This window comes from Miniopterus schreibersii (assembly GCF_964146895.1).
Source record: "Miniopterus schreibersii genome assembly, chromosome: 3".
In the NCBI taxonomy this organism is placed as follows: domain Eukaryota; kingdom Metazoa; phylum Chordata; class Mammalia; order Chiroptera; family Miniopteridae; genus Miniopterus; species Miniopterus schreibersii.
The window spans coordinates 8,437,058-8,451,171 of record NC_138103.1 but is presented as its reverse complement, the minus strand read 5'-3'; the positions used below and the strand labels follow the sequence as shown (position 1 = coordinate 8,451,171).

Below are 14,114 nucleotides of genomic sequence, written 5' to 3'. Positions count from 1 at the left end.
ACTTCTGTTTCCCACTAAGTTCAACAACTATCCCAGAATTACGTCTCCTCAGCCTGGCATGGATCACAAGCCCAAACATCTTTAAATCAGTTACTGGGGCTCACAGGACTGGGAGGGAGTGGGAGGTTGAGGTGGAAAATGCAGCAGCCAGGCCTGGACCAAGGGCCCATCCCTGGAGCCAGTGCTGAGCACTGGCCACGCAAACTGCTCTGGAGGAGGTCAGAGTGCAGCGACGAGAGGAAGGAAGGAGGGCCGGCTGGCCAGCCAGAAGCAGCGCTGTCCCCTGCACCTGATTATTTCCCCAGCGATGCTGTCTGTAAATGTCTTTCCCACTGAGCCAGCCTCTGACCTTTCTCAGAAATGTGATTGCAGTGCCTTGGAGTAGAGCTCAGAGGCCTTTTTTCTGCAAGGACAGTGCAGTTTCTCTGCTCTCCACTCAGTAGGGAGGCAGGAGGAGATGTTGGCCAAGCACCCTCTGCATGTCTGAGCCTGTGATTTCTGAGTCTCTCTTCTTGAGCCTCTGGCTTTTTCCTCTCTCTATGCAAAATCCTGAAGCCCCTTGACCAGCCTGTGTGCATGAGGAGAGCTCTGGGGAAGTGACCGGGGATCTGTTGGGCTTGGTAAATGCGGCCAGTCCTGTTCATGCTTTGAAAGGGGACGTGTGACTTGTGAATTTGCAGATGACACTCATTTTGGACATTTTGCACACATCGGCAGTGGTGAATAGGAAAGGAGCTGAGAGAGTTGAAACATGCACAAGAAACAACTAAATTAATTTCTGTGTATATAAATACTAATTGGTACACCAGAGGAAAATGAATGTGGAGCATGGCTATGAGCTCAGAGGAGAGCAGTGGCTTTTGGAGCCACCCCGAATTCCATGGCCTCGCAGAGCATCTTGCCAGGCAAACAAAGGGAGAGCTGGGATGCTGTGTCTTGCTTTCACAAGGGGAGCTGGCATTTGTCCCTGACACTGATCCCATCACCCAAATCTGCCCCCTCCTCCTTCTCCAGGCCTCTTCCATCTCAGGGTCTCAGGAGCGATAGAAGAGTGAACAAAGTCAACAGAGTTCCCGCCCTCAGATCTTCCATCTTAGTGGGAAGACTCATTAAAACAAATAAGTTGGTGTGGACTGTATTGTCAGGTAGCAGTAGGTGCTGCGACAAAAGGAAAGCAGGGTTTAGAGAGTAATGGGCCCGGCGCCGTTTGATCTTAGGTGGTTGGGGAGGGCCTCTCGGAGGAGAGACATCTGAGCAGAGACTCACGATGGGGACAACCCAACCCACACTTCAGTGGCTTACCACAGCCCCCGCTCATGACTGGCTTGTAGTTCAGTGGCTTGGCTGGGCAGTTCTCCTCTGAGCTGCTGGGCTGGCATCGACTGGGCCTGCTCACGTGTCTGGTCAGCTGGCAGGTGGGCTGGCAGCTGAAGGATCTAGGATTCCTGCACGGCAGGCAGTTGGGAGGCTTTTGGCCGGAATGACAGGGCGATGGGGCTTACCTGTCTCCTTCCTGCGGCCAGACCCCGCGTGTGGGGAGAGAGGGCGAGCCCCAGCGCGCATGTGCTTCGCAGCCTCGCCTTGCAGTACCTTTGCTTCTGTTCCGTGGGCCAAAGCAGATTGCATGGCCCAGATTCCGGGAGTGGAGAGACTTCACTCCTGGGTGGGAGAAGCAGCAGAGCCGTATTGCAAAGAGGCAGGGGCGGGGTGGGAGGGGTCTGTGGCCACTTTCATGCTACCAGTGCTGGCCGTGAGAGCTGTCATGTGCCTGTACCATGCTGGGCACACGTCGTCTTTACCTGACCCCACGATGTGCAGAGTTACCCTGGCAGCATGGCGAGCAGAAAGATCTGGGGCTGAGTTACACAGCGTATGTTGGAAATGACCAGCATGGGACAGGAAGCAGAGCTCTGGGGAGGTGGCATGGTGTGGCATGGTTTTACATGGCCTCACAGGGATGACCGGAGACCTCCCTGGGCCTCCGCCTCCTCATCTGAGCCAAGACGGGTGCGAGCACGTCACACCTTGGTTTTTTCTTTCAGCGCTACAGCGCCGGATTCTGTGAAAGATGCAAAAGCGTGAATCTTTTGAACACAGCCACCCAAAAGGGTGGTAGATAGGCTCCAAGTCCCCCAGGGGTGGAAGACCTCACTGGTTCTGGTCCCGCCCTAATGGGAGACCATTAAGTAAAGAAGTTCCAGCCAGATATCTGACAGGGTCTGACAAAGAGGTTATTTGCTTTGAGCTTTCTGGGCAGGTAGATGACTCACCTGGGCCATTGTGCCCCAGGCCCATGGAAGATCACTTCTAAGAGGTCTCCAATGGAACAGGGTGCAGCGGGGACGAAAGGATGGAAGTGGTCACTTCTTTTACCCCAATCCATGTGAATCCGCATGATGGTAGCCAGTTTGCATAAAATATCCATTTCCAGTGCTGTGGCTTGCTGATGAGCTGCCTCCACTTACTCACGGGTTTTATTCTGTCTATAACCCCTGCTATGTGCTAGGCGCTGTGTGTGGCAGGCTTTGGGGGGCAAAGCACAACAGATGGGATTTCCGTCCTTGAGGAGTCAATCATCTGGCATATTTAACCAAATGATCACAAGATCGCAGTGGTCACCAGGGTGTGGAAGGGGAGGTTCACAGTGACACAGCAGGCTGTGAATGGAGGTTTGATGTAGTCAAAGAAGTTGGGAGGGCTTCCCTGAGGAAGTTAGCTGGGATCTGGAGGATGAGCACATGCTAACCAGGCCATGTGAGTTCCAGAGAGAGAACAGCATGAGCAAAGGCCCTGTGGTGGGGAGAGAACCTAAATGAGTGAGTGAATGTCTTAGTGGAGCCAGGAACCCCTGGTGCAAGATGGGGTTAGAGAAAAGATGGAAGCCAGATGGGCAAGGCTTGTTGACCAAGCATCATGGGAAGCCACACTGGGTGTTAAACATCAAGTGGGATGACCTGATCAATAGGTAGAGAAAGGATCCAGGGCTGTGCGCAGGTTTCAACAGCACTGGCCCATTTATCCCGCTAACATTTCCTGAACATCAGCAGTGTCCCAACCCGAGGCCACCTGAGAAATGGTGTGGAGCCCAGCCTGAAGGCACTCTCATTTGTGTCTGGGTTTTCAAGCTGGCGGAGTCAGATGCTAAAGACCATCCCTCTTCTCGTCTCCATCTCAGGTGCCTTCTCCAGAACTGCGGTGTTCATGGCCACTTTCTTCCTGTTGCAGGCCTTCAGCTGAATTTCACTGCCTCCTGGGGGGACCTGCACTACCTCGGACTCACAGGCCTGGAAGTGGTAGGCAAGGATGGCCAGGCACTGCCCATCAGCCTACACCAGATCTCCGCCTCCCCCAGAGACTTAAATGACCTCCCTGAGTACACGGATGACTCCCGCACCCTGGACAAGTAGGTGTCATAAGCTTAACTCCCATGCAGCAGGGGCATGGGGACCTGTCCTGCATCTTTGACTTGAGATTTAAACATCAAATAGCAGCCCCTCTTCCACCTTCTCCCAGCCAATCATGAGGTCTATGGTCATCCCATCTTACAGTCAAGGAAACCAAGGCTCAGAAAGGGAGAGGACCCCTCCCCCCAGGACCACACGGCTGGAAGTGGCAGGCAGGGTTTGAGGCCAGGTTCTCCTGCTTCCACTGTGTTCTCTCCACCATGCTTAGCTCCAGCCTCGAGCACAGTGGCCCTGGTTTACATATGAGCGACCTCGCCTCTCAAGGACAGAAAGCTGTCCCCTCCTGAGACAGAAGGTGATTGCTGAGGAAGTCTCTGCACTTTCTTCTGCACTTGCCAGATTTCATGAGCCCAGGTTGGGTCGTCAGTAAGTGTACAGACCTCAAATACAGCGTCGTCCTATGGGGTCCAGAACCTGCAGAGTAGTACTATTTCCCCTCAGGACAGCTTCCTGCCTGGCCCTGCCTAGGTGTGTGAACCAGGGGAGCCTAGGGGAGTAGAGAGGTGAGAGTTCAAATCCTGCCTCTGCCCCTTGCCAGCTGGTAAGTTTCTTAACCTCTTTAATAATAATAGTAATGTTAATAATAACTAAAACTATATTTAAAAAAAAATTTATAGCCATTTTTTTTAGCAATTGTTAAATGCCAGATGCTAGGCTATGCTAAGCAGGTTACAGATATTCTTACATTTAACAATATGATTGATAGGCACCCATGTGAACTGAGGGAGAGAGAGGTTAAAACTAGCCGGAGGTCACTCAGACAAGCTGAGCGGCAGAGTCATGATTAGAACGCAGGTCCTGGGAGAGCACCCGTGCATGTAACCACTACGTTATACCTGTTCCTCAGCCTTGGTTGTCTTATCAGGAGGATGGGGACAACAAATCCTGTGGCTGGAGGGTGGGAAGGGGATTGCCACATCACAGCTGCACCCTTGCCTGGCTTCGAGCATGTGTGGGGCCAGCAGTAGGCCCCTCCCTGCTCCTGTGAGGTACCCCTTCACCGTGACCCTCATGACCTGCAGCTATTGCCTACCCAGGGGCCACTGTGTGCGCTGTATTTTGGCAAGTCACACGCCTGCCTGCTTAGACTTGGAGTCCATGGACCCAGCTCCCGGCTGCACACTCTGCTTGTTCATGCACGCCCACCCTACTGCCCCTCAGCCCAGATTACACTGCAGCAAATCCCAGGCCTGCTAGGATCTCATTCCTAAATATTTCAGTATGTGTCTCTAAACAATAAGGACTTTAAAAAGAAAACAATCTCAGTACTATTATTTTACCTAAAACAAAAATTAACAATCATTCTTTAGATTACTAGATATCCAGCATATCCCTGTTTTCGTGACAATTTTTTTAATAGATTATTTCTTGAACTGAAACCCTGATAAGGTCCCTACATTGTGATTGGTTGATTTGAGACCCAGGTAAGGTCCCTACATTGTGATTGGTTGATTTGAGACCCAGGTAAGGTCCCTACATTGTGACTGGTTGATTTGAAACCCAGTTTAAGGTTTATACAGTGTGATTGGTTGATGTGTCTCTTTAAGCCTCTTAAAATTTCTTGCTTTCCTTCCATCTTTTTTCATTTTTCAAATAAATTACCTTTTGAAGAGACTAGAGATTTTTTTGCCCTGTAGAGTACGGATTTTACTTGTTGCATTGCTGTGATATTGTTTAACCTGCTCCTTGGGCCCCTGTTTTTCTTATAAATTGTTTCTTAGATCTAGAGGCCCGATCAGGTTGAGGTTTGGTTGTTGGGGTATGGATGTCATTGTTTATTCCCTTCAGGGGTTGTCAGGCTTTTTGTGATGCTGGTGGCCAAAGCTTAGGGGCTGGGTGCATTACTTTATTAGGGGTTGCAAACTGGTGCTACACTGATCCTATCATTCCTTTTTTCATCAGTAAAGAGAAGTTGTCCCTCAATTATTTGATTACTCTGAGGTATAATTCAAACAGAAAAGGCAGTCTAAATGCTCAATTCCTTCCTTTCATTTTTTAGTTTTTAAAATGACAGATTATTTCTCTAGCATCCTTTAAAATGTATGCTTCTTTTTGACTGTCATCATCATGGATTTAAATATAATGTGTTTGGGGGGCTTCAGTCTATTGTAGTTTTTATCCTATTGATGCTCGATTGTCTACTGGGAGCGCCTGGATCGTTTTTAAATAGTAGTCTCTGACAGCGTCCCTGCTCTCTGATGTGACAGGACATTCCAGGCTCATTTTATATATTTCTTTTTTAAAAATTCTTTTATTATATAAGTTTCAGGTGTATTCATCTTGTATATTTCTTCTCCCAGACATGGACTCAGTCACTTCTCCACAAAGCCCTGGCTCCTTCTAGTGGGAAATGGTGTTTAGAGACCATAATCTGGCCTCTTGGGATGCTCATGGCTACCAGGTTGGTCAGGCTTTTTCGTGGACAGAGCTGAGCTGGGAAGTATCGTTTGGGTGTTCTTGAGGGTGTCTATAGGACCTCCCTTCACCTGTCAGCTATAAATGCTTCAGCAATTCTCTCTCCTCTCAGAACTGGAAAGCAGTTTGCTCTGGAGGCAGCCACATTTCTAGGACAGAGAGGTAATTGCTTTTGGAAAGAAATAGAAGGTTCTCAGGTGGTAGTCCTCAGTCCACTTGATTTCACAACACCCCAGTGTTAAATTGCTGAATTTCCTCAGTTTTAAGGTGCCAGCCATTGCAAGACACACCATCCATCAATTTAATAAGAGGCTTTCAGAGAGAGAAAAAAGAAACATTACCTCCTTGGAAGAATGCTTAGATTATAAGATTTATTCCAAATCTAAAATTTTAAATGTGAAAGGAAAAAATAAAGCCTATCTGAAAGTACAAGAAACAGCCCTGGCTGGTGTGGCTCGGCTGGTTGCGAGTTCAATTCCCAGTCAGGGCACATGCCCAGGTTGTGGGCTCAATGCCCACTGGGGGGGGGGGGGGTGCAGGAGGCAGCAGATGAATGTTTCTCTCTCACCTCTCTCTCCGTCTCCCTCTCCCTCTCCCCCCCTTTCTTTACAAAATTAATAAGGATGTCCTAAGGTGAGGATAAATAAATAAATTAATTAATTTAATTAAATACAGGGGACATGGCAGCAGTGAGTTTCTGCCAGTGCGGCAGCTTCAAAGCCACAAGGAAAGTGAGGGTGAGGCCCTGTCCCCAGGCCTCTCAGTAGCAATGCCAGACAGGCCTGCCAGAGCCACAGGGAGAAGGGTGGGGCTGGGCTGGGGGGCGCTGGGCTGTCCAGGGAAGTCAGCCGCAGTACAGTCTTGAAGACAAACACTGTAGAGCTGAGGATGAGGCAGGATGCCCGAGCACGGGAGCCAGAACCTGACAGGACAGGAGTGCAACATGAGCAAGGCGACAAGCTCAGAACAGGGGCCTGAGGGTGCTGGGCTCCCCCGAGCTACCCAAGCTGTGTGGTTACAGCTCCCCAGAAACACCTGCCCCCGTGCTTGTCCCAGGCCCGGAGCTGCCAGGTTCACTCTGGCTTCAGCATCTCTCCCAGCACAGCGAAGAAGGAACGGGCTTCTTTCAAATGCACCATGGAGTCAGTGCAGCGCTTTACGGAAGTTCTGGGGAAGTGCTCGCCTGCCGCCCCTCCGGCACTGGTTCACCTTCGCACGTCTCTCCTGCCCTTGTCTTCATTTTACAGCATTAAGATCAGGGCCCTGCCGTCCCGCAGCCCACTCTCCCATGTTACTCTCCAGCCTCGAGACTCGGGCATTTGAACAACTGTGTAGTTTACTGGACCTGTCCCCCGTTTTGACACCTCTTAGGTTATCTTTTTTTTATTCTAACGTAAATAATAAGACTGTAATGAATATCTTGGTGCAGACGGCCTTTCCAACGTGTTGATGGGATTTTCCTTAGGGGAGAAAATTGGGTTCACTGGGTTAAAGGGTCCTGAAAAATAACACATCTCCCCCTTTTAAAAATGTGGATGATCGCTTCACGGCGCCTTAAACAGCACAGACTGTTATTTTTCTTCCTGTTTTATTTTGTTTCATTTCACAGATGAGAGGTGGCCCCTCACTGTTGATTTAATTAGTCTCGCCTCCCTGATTTCGCCCCCTCCAGACAGGCTCCTGCCCGGCAGGGGCCGCAGCAGGGGTGGGGGGGTGCAGACCCCTGCTGGGCCACGCGCGCCTCACCCTCCTCCCTGCTGCGCGCAGGTTAATCGATGGAGCCAACATCACGATGGAGGATGAGCACATGTGGCTGATCCCCTTCTCGCCGGGGCTGGACCACGTGGTCACGATCTGCTTCGACAGCGCCGAGAGCATCGCGGGCCTGCGCTTCTGGAACTACAATAAATCTCCCGAGGACACCTATCGAGGGGTAAGGGGGGCAGGTGGCCGAGCTCAGCCCACTGTCAAGGAAACAGCGCCTTGATGAATGGCTGGCGTGGCTGCCAGAGAGGAGCATAAATCCTCCAGAACTTTCCAAATGGCCGTGGGGGTTACAGCCAGGGAGAGTGCCCTGCTGTTTCCTCCTTCTGCAAACAGCAAATGCAGCCTGAAGAGCCCAGCAGACTCCGGAAACTGGCAGCTTGTCTCTTCTGGGGCTTCTGGGGTCCTCGGGCCCAGCCCTCAACCCGTGGTGGTCAGCTGCGCCCCGTTGTTCGTTGAGTGCTTTGGGGACCAGGCCCTGGGCTAAGGGCTTCTCAGGAGTTCATCATATTTTTGGATATTTGCCCTACTTCTGGGAGGCAGGTATTACTACCCTTGTCTTTCAGGGCATCAAAAATTGAGGTTCAGCCCTGGCGGGCGTGGCTCAGCGGCTAGTGCGTCGGCCGGTGCACTGGAGGGTCCTGGGTCCGACTCCCGATCACGGGCACACGCACCTGGGTTGCAGGTCTGATCCCTGCCCTGAGCCAGGGCACATGTGGGAGGCAACCCAGCGATGTGTCTCTGGCACATCAGTGTTTTTTCTTTCTCTCCCCCCCCCCCCCCCCCGCTAAAATCAATGGAAAAATATCCTCATGCGTTAGGTGAGGATTAAAAAATTTTATTTATTTTTTTAGAGTGAGGCTCAGACAGGTCCAGTCACTCACCCAGGGCCGCGGAGCTGGAGGGCAGCTCAGTGTCCCGCCGAGGGCTGCTGCTGGGTGTGGAAAGCAGGCCCTGCGGGAGGCGGGAAAGGGGGCAGAGATGCCCCTCCTGGCATGGCTTTCCCACCTGTGCCTGTGAGCCGTGACGCAGCCACCTCCCCGCTCAGGAGAAACGGTGGCGGTAGGTCACCAGAGCGCAGCAGAGCAGTCCCGGCGCCGGGGCCACAGGGCCCTGAGTCTGTCTCTCCTCATCCGTGCCACCTGCGTTACCTTTGGAAGGTGGCCAGCTTTCCCCCGCCCTCCGCTTCCTCTTCTGTAAAATGACAAGGAGGACGATACCTGCCTCAGGAGGGTGGCCGTCACCCTTTGCCACAGGAAAGCTGACAAGGCCAGGACTTGGCCTTGGGGCCTGTGAGCCCAGGTCTGGGCTCCTGCGAGCCACAGAGTCCTTCTGCAGGACCCAGGGGGCCTGGAGGACCGTGGGCTTTACCGCATGGTGGCTGCCCCCAACCTCCCTCCCGAGCAGCTACAAAGGGTGCTCTCAGGTTCAGCATATTTAAAAAGTCAGGTAAAAAAAATTCTTATGCTCCAGCTCGTGCCTCTGGTCTCTCCATTCTCTTGAGTGAATCAATCTTTGCAGTTGATCTTCTGTGACCTGGAGTCATGTGCTGGAAACTTTGAGCTCAGAGCCCTGCTTCCCAGTCTGCCCCAGCCCCCCATCCTTGGTGCCAGTGCCAAGTGGCCCCGTGGGATGAGGGAGATGGGCCCAGTTGGAGAGGGCAGACCCTGGAGCAAGTGTGGTGGAAACTGTGCCCCCAAGAAAACTAATCAGATGGCCACCTAAGTTGCTCCTGGGCACCCTGGTGCCTGGCCCTTGACTGGAGGTTAGACAGAGCCAGGCCTTGGACTCCTGGAGACGAGGCTTGAGTCACAGCATGTCCTTCGGCAAATTGCTTTGCCCTCTGAACTCCATAGCGAAGATGGAAGTGATAATAAAAGAACCCGCCCCCAGGGAATGAGCGGTGGCCTGGGGAAGTCAGGAACACGTCCTGGAGGGGATGGTGGCCCCAGAAGAGGGACAGGGCCTTCCTGGGCCTCTGCTTTGCTCTGTCGCCAGCTTCACTTCCAGGCGGCTTTCTCCACAGGGCGCACCTGGCAGCTCTAGGCCTATGCAAGCTCCAAGTCCAGCAGAAGAGGGAGCTCCTCCTTTAGGCACCAGCAAAACCCAGGCCTCGTGCTGATCATTCTGGCCATGCTCCATTAGGCTGGCGGTCACATGGCAGTGGTTAGAGTTCTCAGCTTGCCCAGGCCAGGGTCACAGGCCCAGCTCTGGGGTCAGGGTAGGAATTAGGTTTGGAAAAAGTAGAGTGGAGATACGGTGACAGCTTTGGGGCCCCATATCCAGCCATGCCTGAAGCCGTCACCCTGACTGACATAATAGGGAGCTCCCTTAATGCTGAAGGAATGGAGGGCTCCTGGAGCACGGAGTCACCCATGAGACCGAGGGCCAGGCCCTTTTCTCCCTGCGCCGAGGAGCCCTCTGCATCTCCCAGAGCTCCGGGGTGTCACATTCCACCACTTTGGTCAGCAGCTGGGCCCATATTGCTAACCATGAAGGAGGGGTAAGGTGCCAGGAGCCTTGATTCCAAAATGTGTGGTTGGAGAGGGAGTGCTGGCTTGTCACCCCCTCTGCTCACTCAGAGCTGAGCCACCGCACATGCTGCCATTAAGGCTTTGAGATTTACTGCTAGACTTGGCCATCCGGCTGGTGAAATCTGGCCTAGAACAGGGGGCCTATTGGCCCAAATCCAATTGATTCCACAAGCTCTTAGTAAACACCGATTGAGTGCCAGGCCTAAGGCACATAGAGATGGTCCAGCTGGGGGCTCTGCCATCAAAGGAGACCCACAAACCACCAAGGACACTGCTAGGGAGCCTGTGCCCCGAAAGGACGAGCTAAGGGCGTGAGGAGGAAGAATGGCAGGGCTGGCCCCATGGTGCCATGTGACCAGGGTTCAGGGAAGGAGCAGTGCTGTGCCAGGCGCTGTTCTGTCCTGGATACTTGACCTAAGTTAACTCAATATTGAGCCCATTTAACAGATAAGGACATTGAGGCATGGAAAGGATGTCAGAGCACTTGAGTCCGTGCCCTTGCCCACCATGTCGGACCGCCTCAGGCCGCTGTGACCTGGAGGATGTCTGTGTGCTCCACTCACCTGCCCTGTCTCCTGCTCTGTGGAGGCTCTGCCATGACTGCAGCTCCAGCAGCAGCCGTGTCAGCACCGGCTGCTGTCCTCCATGCCGCTTCCTTCTTCAGGTGTGGCTTTTCCTTTGCTAGGCCAAAGTCGTCCACGTCTCCCTGGACGGCCTGTGCATCTCCCCTCCAGAGGGCTTCCTCATCCGGAAGGGGCCGGGCAACTGCCACTTTGATTTTGCTCAAGAAATCCTCTTTGTGGACTACCTACAAGCCAGCCTCCTGCCCCCGCCAGCCCAGAGGTGAGGAGCGTGCCACGCAGGTCCCCCATCTGCGGGCGCCAGCTCTGCGCCGCGCTCTGAAGTGTCCACCTAGAGCGTTTGGAAATGGTGATCAAACGTGTTGCTTTTCAGCTTGGCTGCTTCTGAAGCCAGCCAAGCCTCTCCGGAAGCCTGTGGGATGCACCCACCTGGTCTGGGTGTTTGGGTTTCTCACAGTCTGGAGCGCTTGAGGTTTTAAATGCTTCGTTACGCTTCCTGCTGGGAAAAGAGGAGCCTGTCTGCCTGATTCCACAAACGCCCGCTGGCTGGTTCAGGGAAAGTCCTCCCTTCTCTTATTTCTATGTTCCTGACTTAGAAAGATTCAAAGAGAAAAATAGGGCCTAACATTTCATGGATTCACTGGGGTTCCTTGGCCCCGTTCTCAGCTGCGTTAAGTTCATAACCATTTGTAAATGCCACATTAAGGCCTCTCATTTAAACCCCCTGATGTCCAAACGCCAGAGGCCAAGTTCTCAAAACAAAATGAGTTTCCCTCCACTGTAGGTGGGAACAGTCACTTAATTATAACATTGCCCTTGAAATGGGAGGAAACCAGGCCAGGGCTGGAGGGCTCTGACTGCAGACCAGGGAGAGAAGCCCTGGAGGGAGGAATATGGAGAAGAGCGAGCTCTCCCTCCAAAGCACCTGCTCTGTGCCAGATGCTTTATATCCATTCATGTAGGGACTATTATGCCCATTTTATAGATGTGGGAACTGAGGCCCCAGCTAGTGAAGCCACTTGCTCAGGATCAGGAAGCCAAAGCCTTCAGGGTGCTCCCCACCTTCCAGCCTTCCCTCCCTGCCCTCCTCCCACCCACCCCACACTCCCACCCCCCTCCCCCCGACTGCTCTCTGTGGCAAACAACAACCCCCCAGCCCCTTTCCACCTATGGCCTTTGTTCTTGGTGCTCCTGTGCTTGGAAGGTGAGGCTCTGACTCTTCCCATGCTTCCTCCTCCTCAGCTCAGACATCGCCTTCCTGCCCATGTCCCCTTCTCCACCCCATGGCCCCATCATGTGTCTTGCTCAGCAGTCAGCACAGCATGAACCTTCCTTGTCCATGAAGGGGCAGTACATGGGCTGGTTAGGAGAGCTCTGGAACTGGACAACCTCGGGTCCCATTCCAGTTCTGCCTCCTACTAGCTGTGTGACCTTGAGCAGGTTGTTTCACTTCTCTGATCTCGTTCCTCATTCACGCCGCGGGAAATAAGTGCACCGCTGCTCGGCTAGTTCTGAGGCACAGAAGAGTCCGTATCAGTCAAGCCCTGTGCCCGGGTTGGCCTCACTGAGCCTCCCGGGAGAATGGGAGCTCTGTGCGAGCAGGAGCTTCTGCAGCCCCCCACCCCACCCCACCCCCGGGAATGCTGCGCTGACCAGGCATTCGAGCCTTGTGTTCTGCTTACTGGTGCTGCCTTGTGTCTTCTTAGACTCGACACAAAAAGCCTGGAGCGAGCGAGCATGGACTACGAGGCGCCGCTGATGCCCTGTGGCTGTATCCTTCCGCATCCCCTCTGCACGTCCTTGGCCTGGAGGCCAGGCTGGAATCCAGGGACAGGGCAAGGCCCTTGTGGCCCAAGGCAGGGTCTGGGCCTTAGCTGCTGGCCAGGGTTTCAGGCAGGCCTCAGCCTCAGCAGAGGGAGCTGAGCCGCCACGCAGGGAAATCTAGGAGAGGTGGGAGGGTTCCCTGGTCCTGGAGCACACTGGGCGCTGCTGGGACTGGGGCAGCACTGGATCCCACCCCCTAGGGGGTGGGAGTCACAGGAGGCAGCACCAATGACTCCAGCCCGAGGGGCCAGAGAAGCTGGAACTGACCCCAGGGACTAGACTGGGGGCTGCCCTTGGGACCGGGCAGGGAGGAGCTGAAGACAGAAGGAACGATAGCTAGTTCACTGGGCCCCTACCGAGTCCCGGCACTGTTCACAGTGGGTTGCCTGCATTAACTGACTGTATTAGTCCCATGTGGTGGGTACTGCTAGCATCCCATTTCACAACTGGGAAAACCGAGGCGCAGAGAGGTCAGTAACTTGCCCAGGGCCGCATAGCTGGGTGAGTGGACACAGGCAGCCTGGCTCTCTCACTGGCCTGTTCTCCTGCGAGGACTGCCTCTGGCTGTGATATTGCCCGGGAGCCACCTGCCACTCTCAGGTCTCCTGCCCAGCCGGCTCCTGGGAATGTTGGCAGTGAGCGGGGGACTGCTGCTGGAGGGCTTGGTGCCTGGTAGCGCAGTGGTGGGTCACCCTGCACAGCCCATCCCTGTCGATGCTATGAAGGTCCAGTGTCCCCCGCCCCCTGCAGCAGCCAGCCTACTTGAAACGCATGGAGGAGGGAACAGGTTCTCTGTTCTTGTCATTTTGCAATCAGGGAAACTGAGGCATGAGACAGTTTGAGTCCTGGTCAATTTGTTCAGCCCCATACAATGAGTTTGTGACACAAACGTGTCCCCATTCTTCCAGCCCCCTTCCTGGAAAGCCCTGTCCCCTCCTGTCTCCTGGGGCCTGGAGGAAGGTTTCGAATTCTTACACACACACACACACACACACACACACACAGTTTAAATGAAAGAAGGCCTGATGCCATATATATTTTGATAGGATTCAGTCTCTGTGAGTGGAAAAATCATTTTTTGCTCTTGTTCATCTATATAAACCAAAAAAATTACATCCCTATATTATCTTTGTCATTGTTTACTTTGGTCTCAGACAAATCAAGCTGTTTTTCCTTAATAACATGTCCCAGTCATTTTTCAGTTTCAGCTCCTGACCAGCTGGGGCGACCCCTATTACATCGGTCTCACTGGGCTGGAGTTATATGACGAGCGGGGAGAGAAAATCCCTCTGTCGGAAAACAGTATCCTTTCTAGCAGCAGGGGCTCCACCAGACTGCAGGGAGCATGGAGAGGCGGGGGAAGGAGCAGAAGCCTTGAATGTAGAGGAAAGTGTCCCTGTAGGATCCAGACCTGGGATTAAAAGTGCCAGTGGGCTCTACTTAGAGCCAGATGCTGACCCTTAGGGGTGGGCAAAGCAGTGAGCAGCTCCAGTCATGCCTAACAAGGGATCCTTGGCAGGAGTTCCACAGCA

At 53.3% G+C, this 14,114-nt stretch overlaps 1 protein-coding gene across 5 annotated transcripts in view; it reads left to right on the top strand.

The window, feature by feature from the left end:
- The window catches only part of KATNIP (katanin interacting protein), a 177,412-nt gene that overhangs the window by 156,904 nt on the left and 6,394 nt on the right, over positions 1-14,114 (top strand). For all 5 annotated transcript variants that reach the window (XM_081133772.1, XM_081133771.1, XM_081133770.1 and 2 more), the window contains 5 exons: positions 3,226-3,403; positions 7,647-7,812; positions 10,863-11,020; positions 12,465-12,529; positions 13,774-13,884. In XM_081133772.1, coding sequence (XP_080989898.1) covers positions 3,226-3,403; positions 7,647-7,812; positions 10,863-11,020; positions 12,465-12,529; positions 13,774-13,884 — 678 coding nt within the window. The remainder of the gene's footprint in view (positions 1-3,225; positions 3,404-7,646; positions 7,813-10,862; positions 11,021-12,464; positions 12,530-13,773; positions 13,885-14,114) is intronic.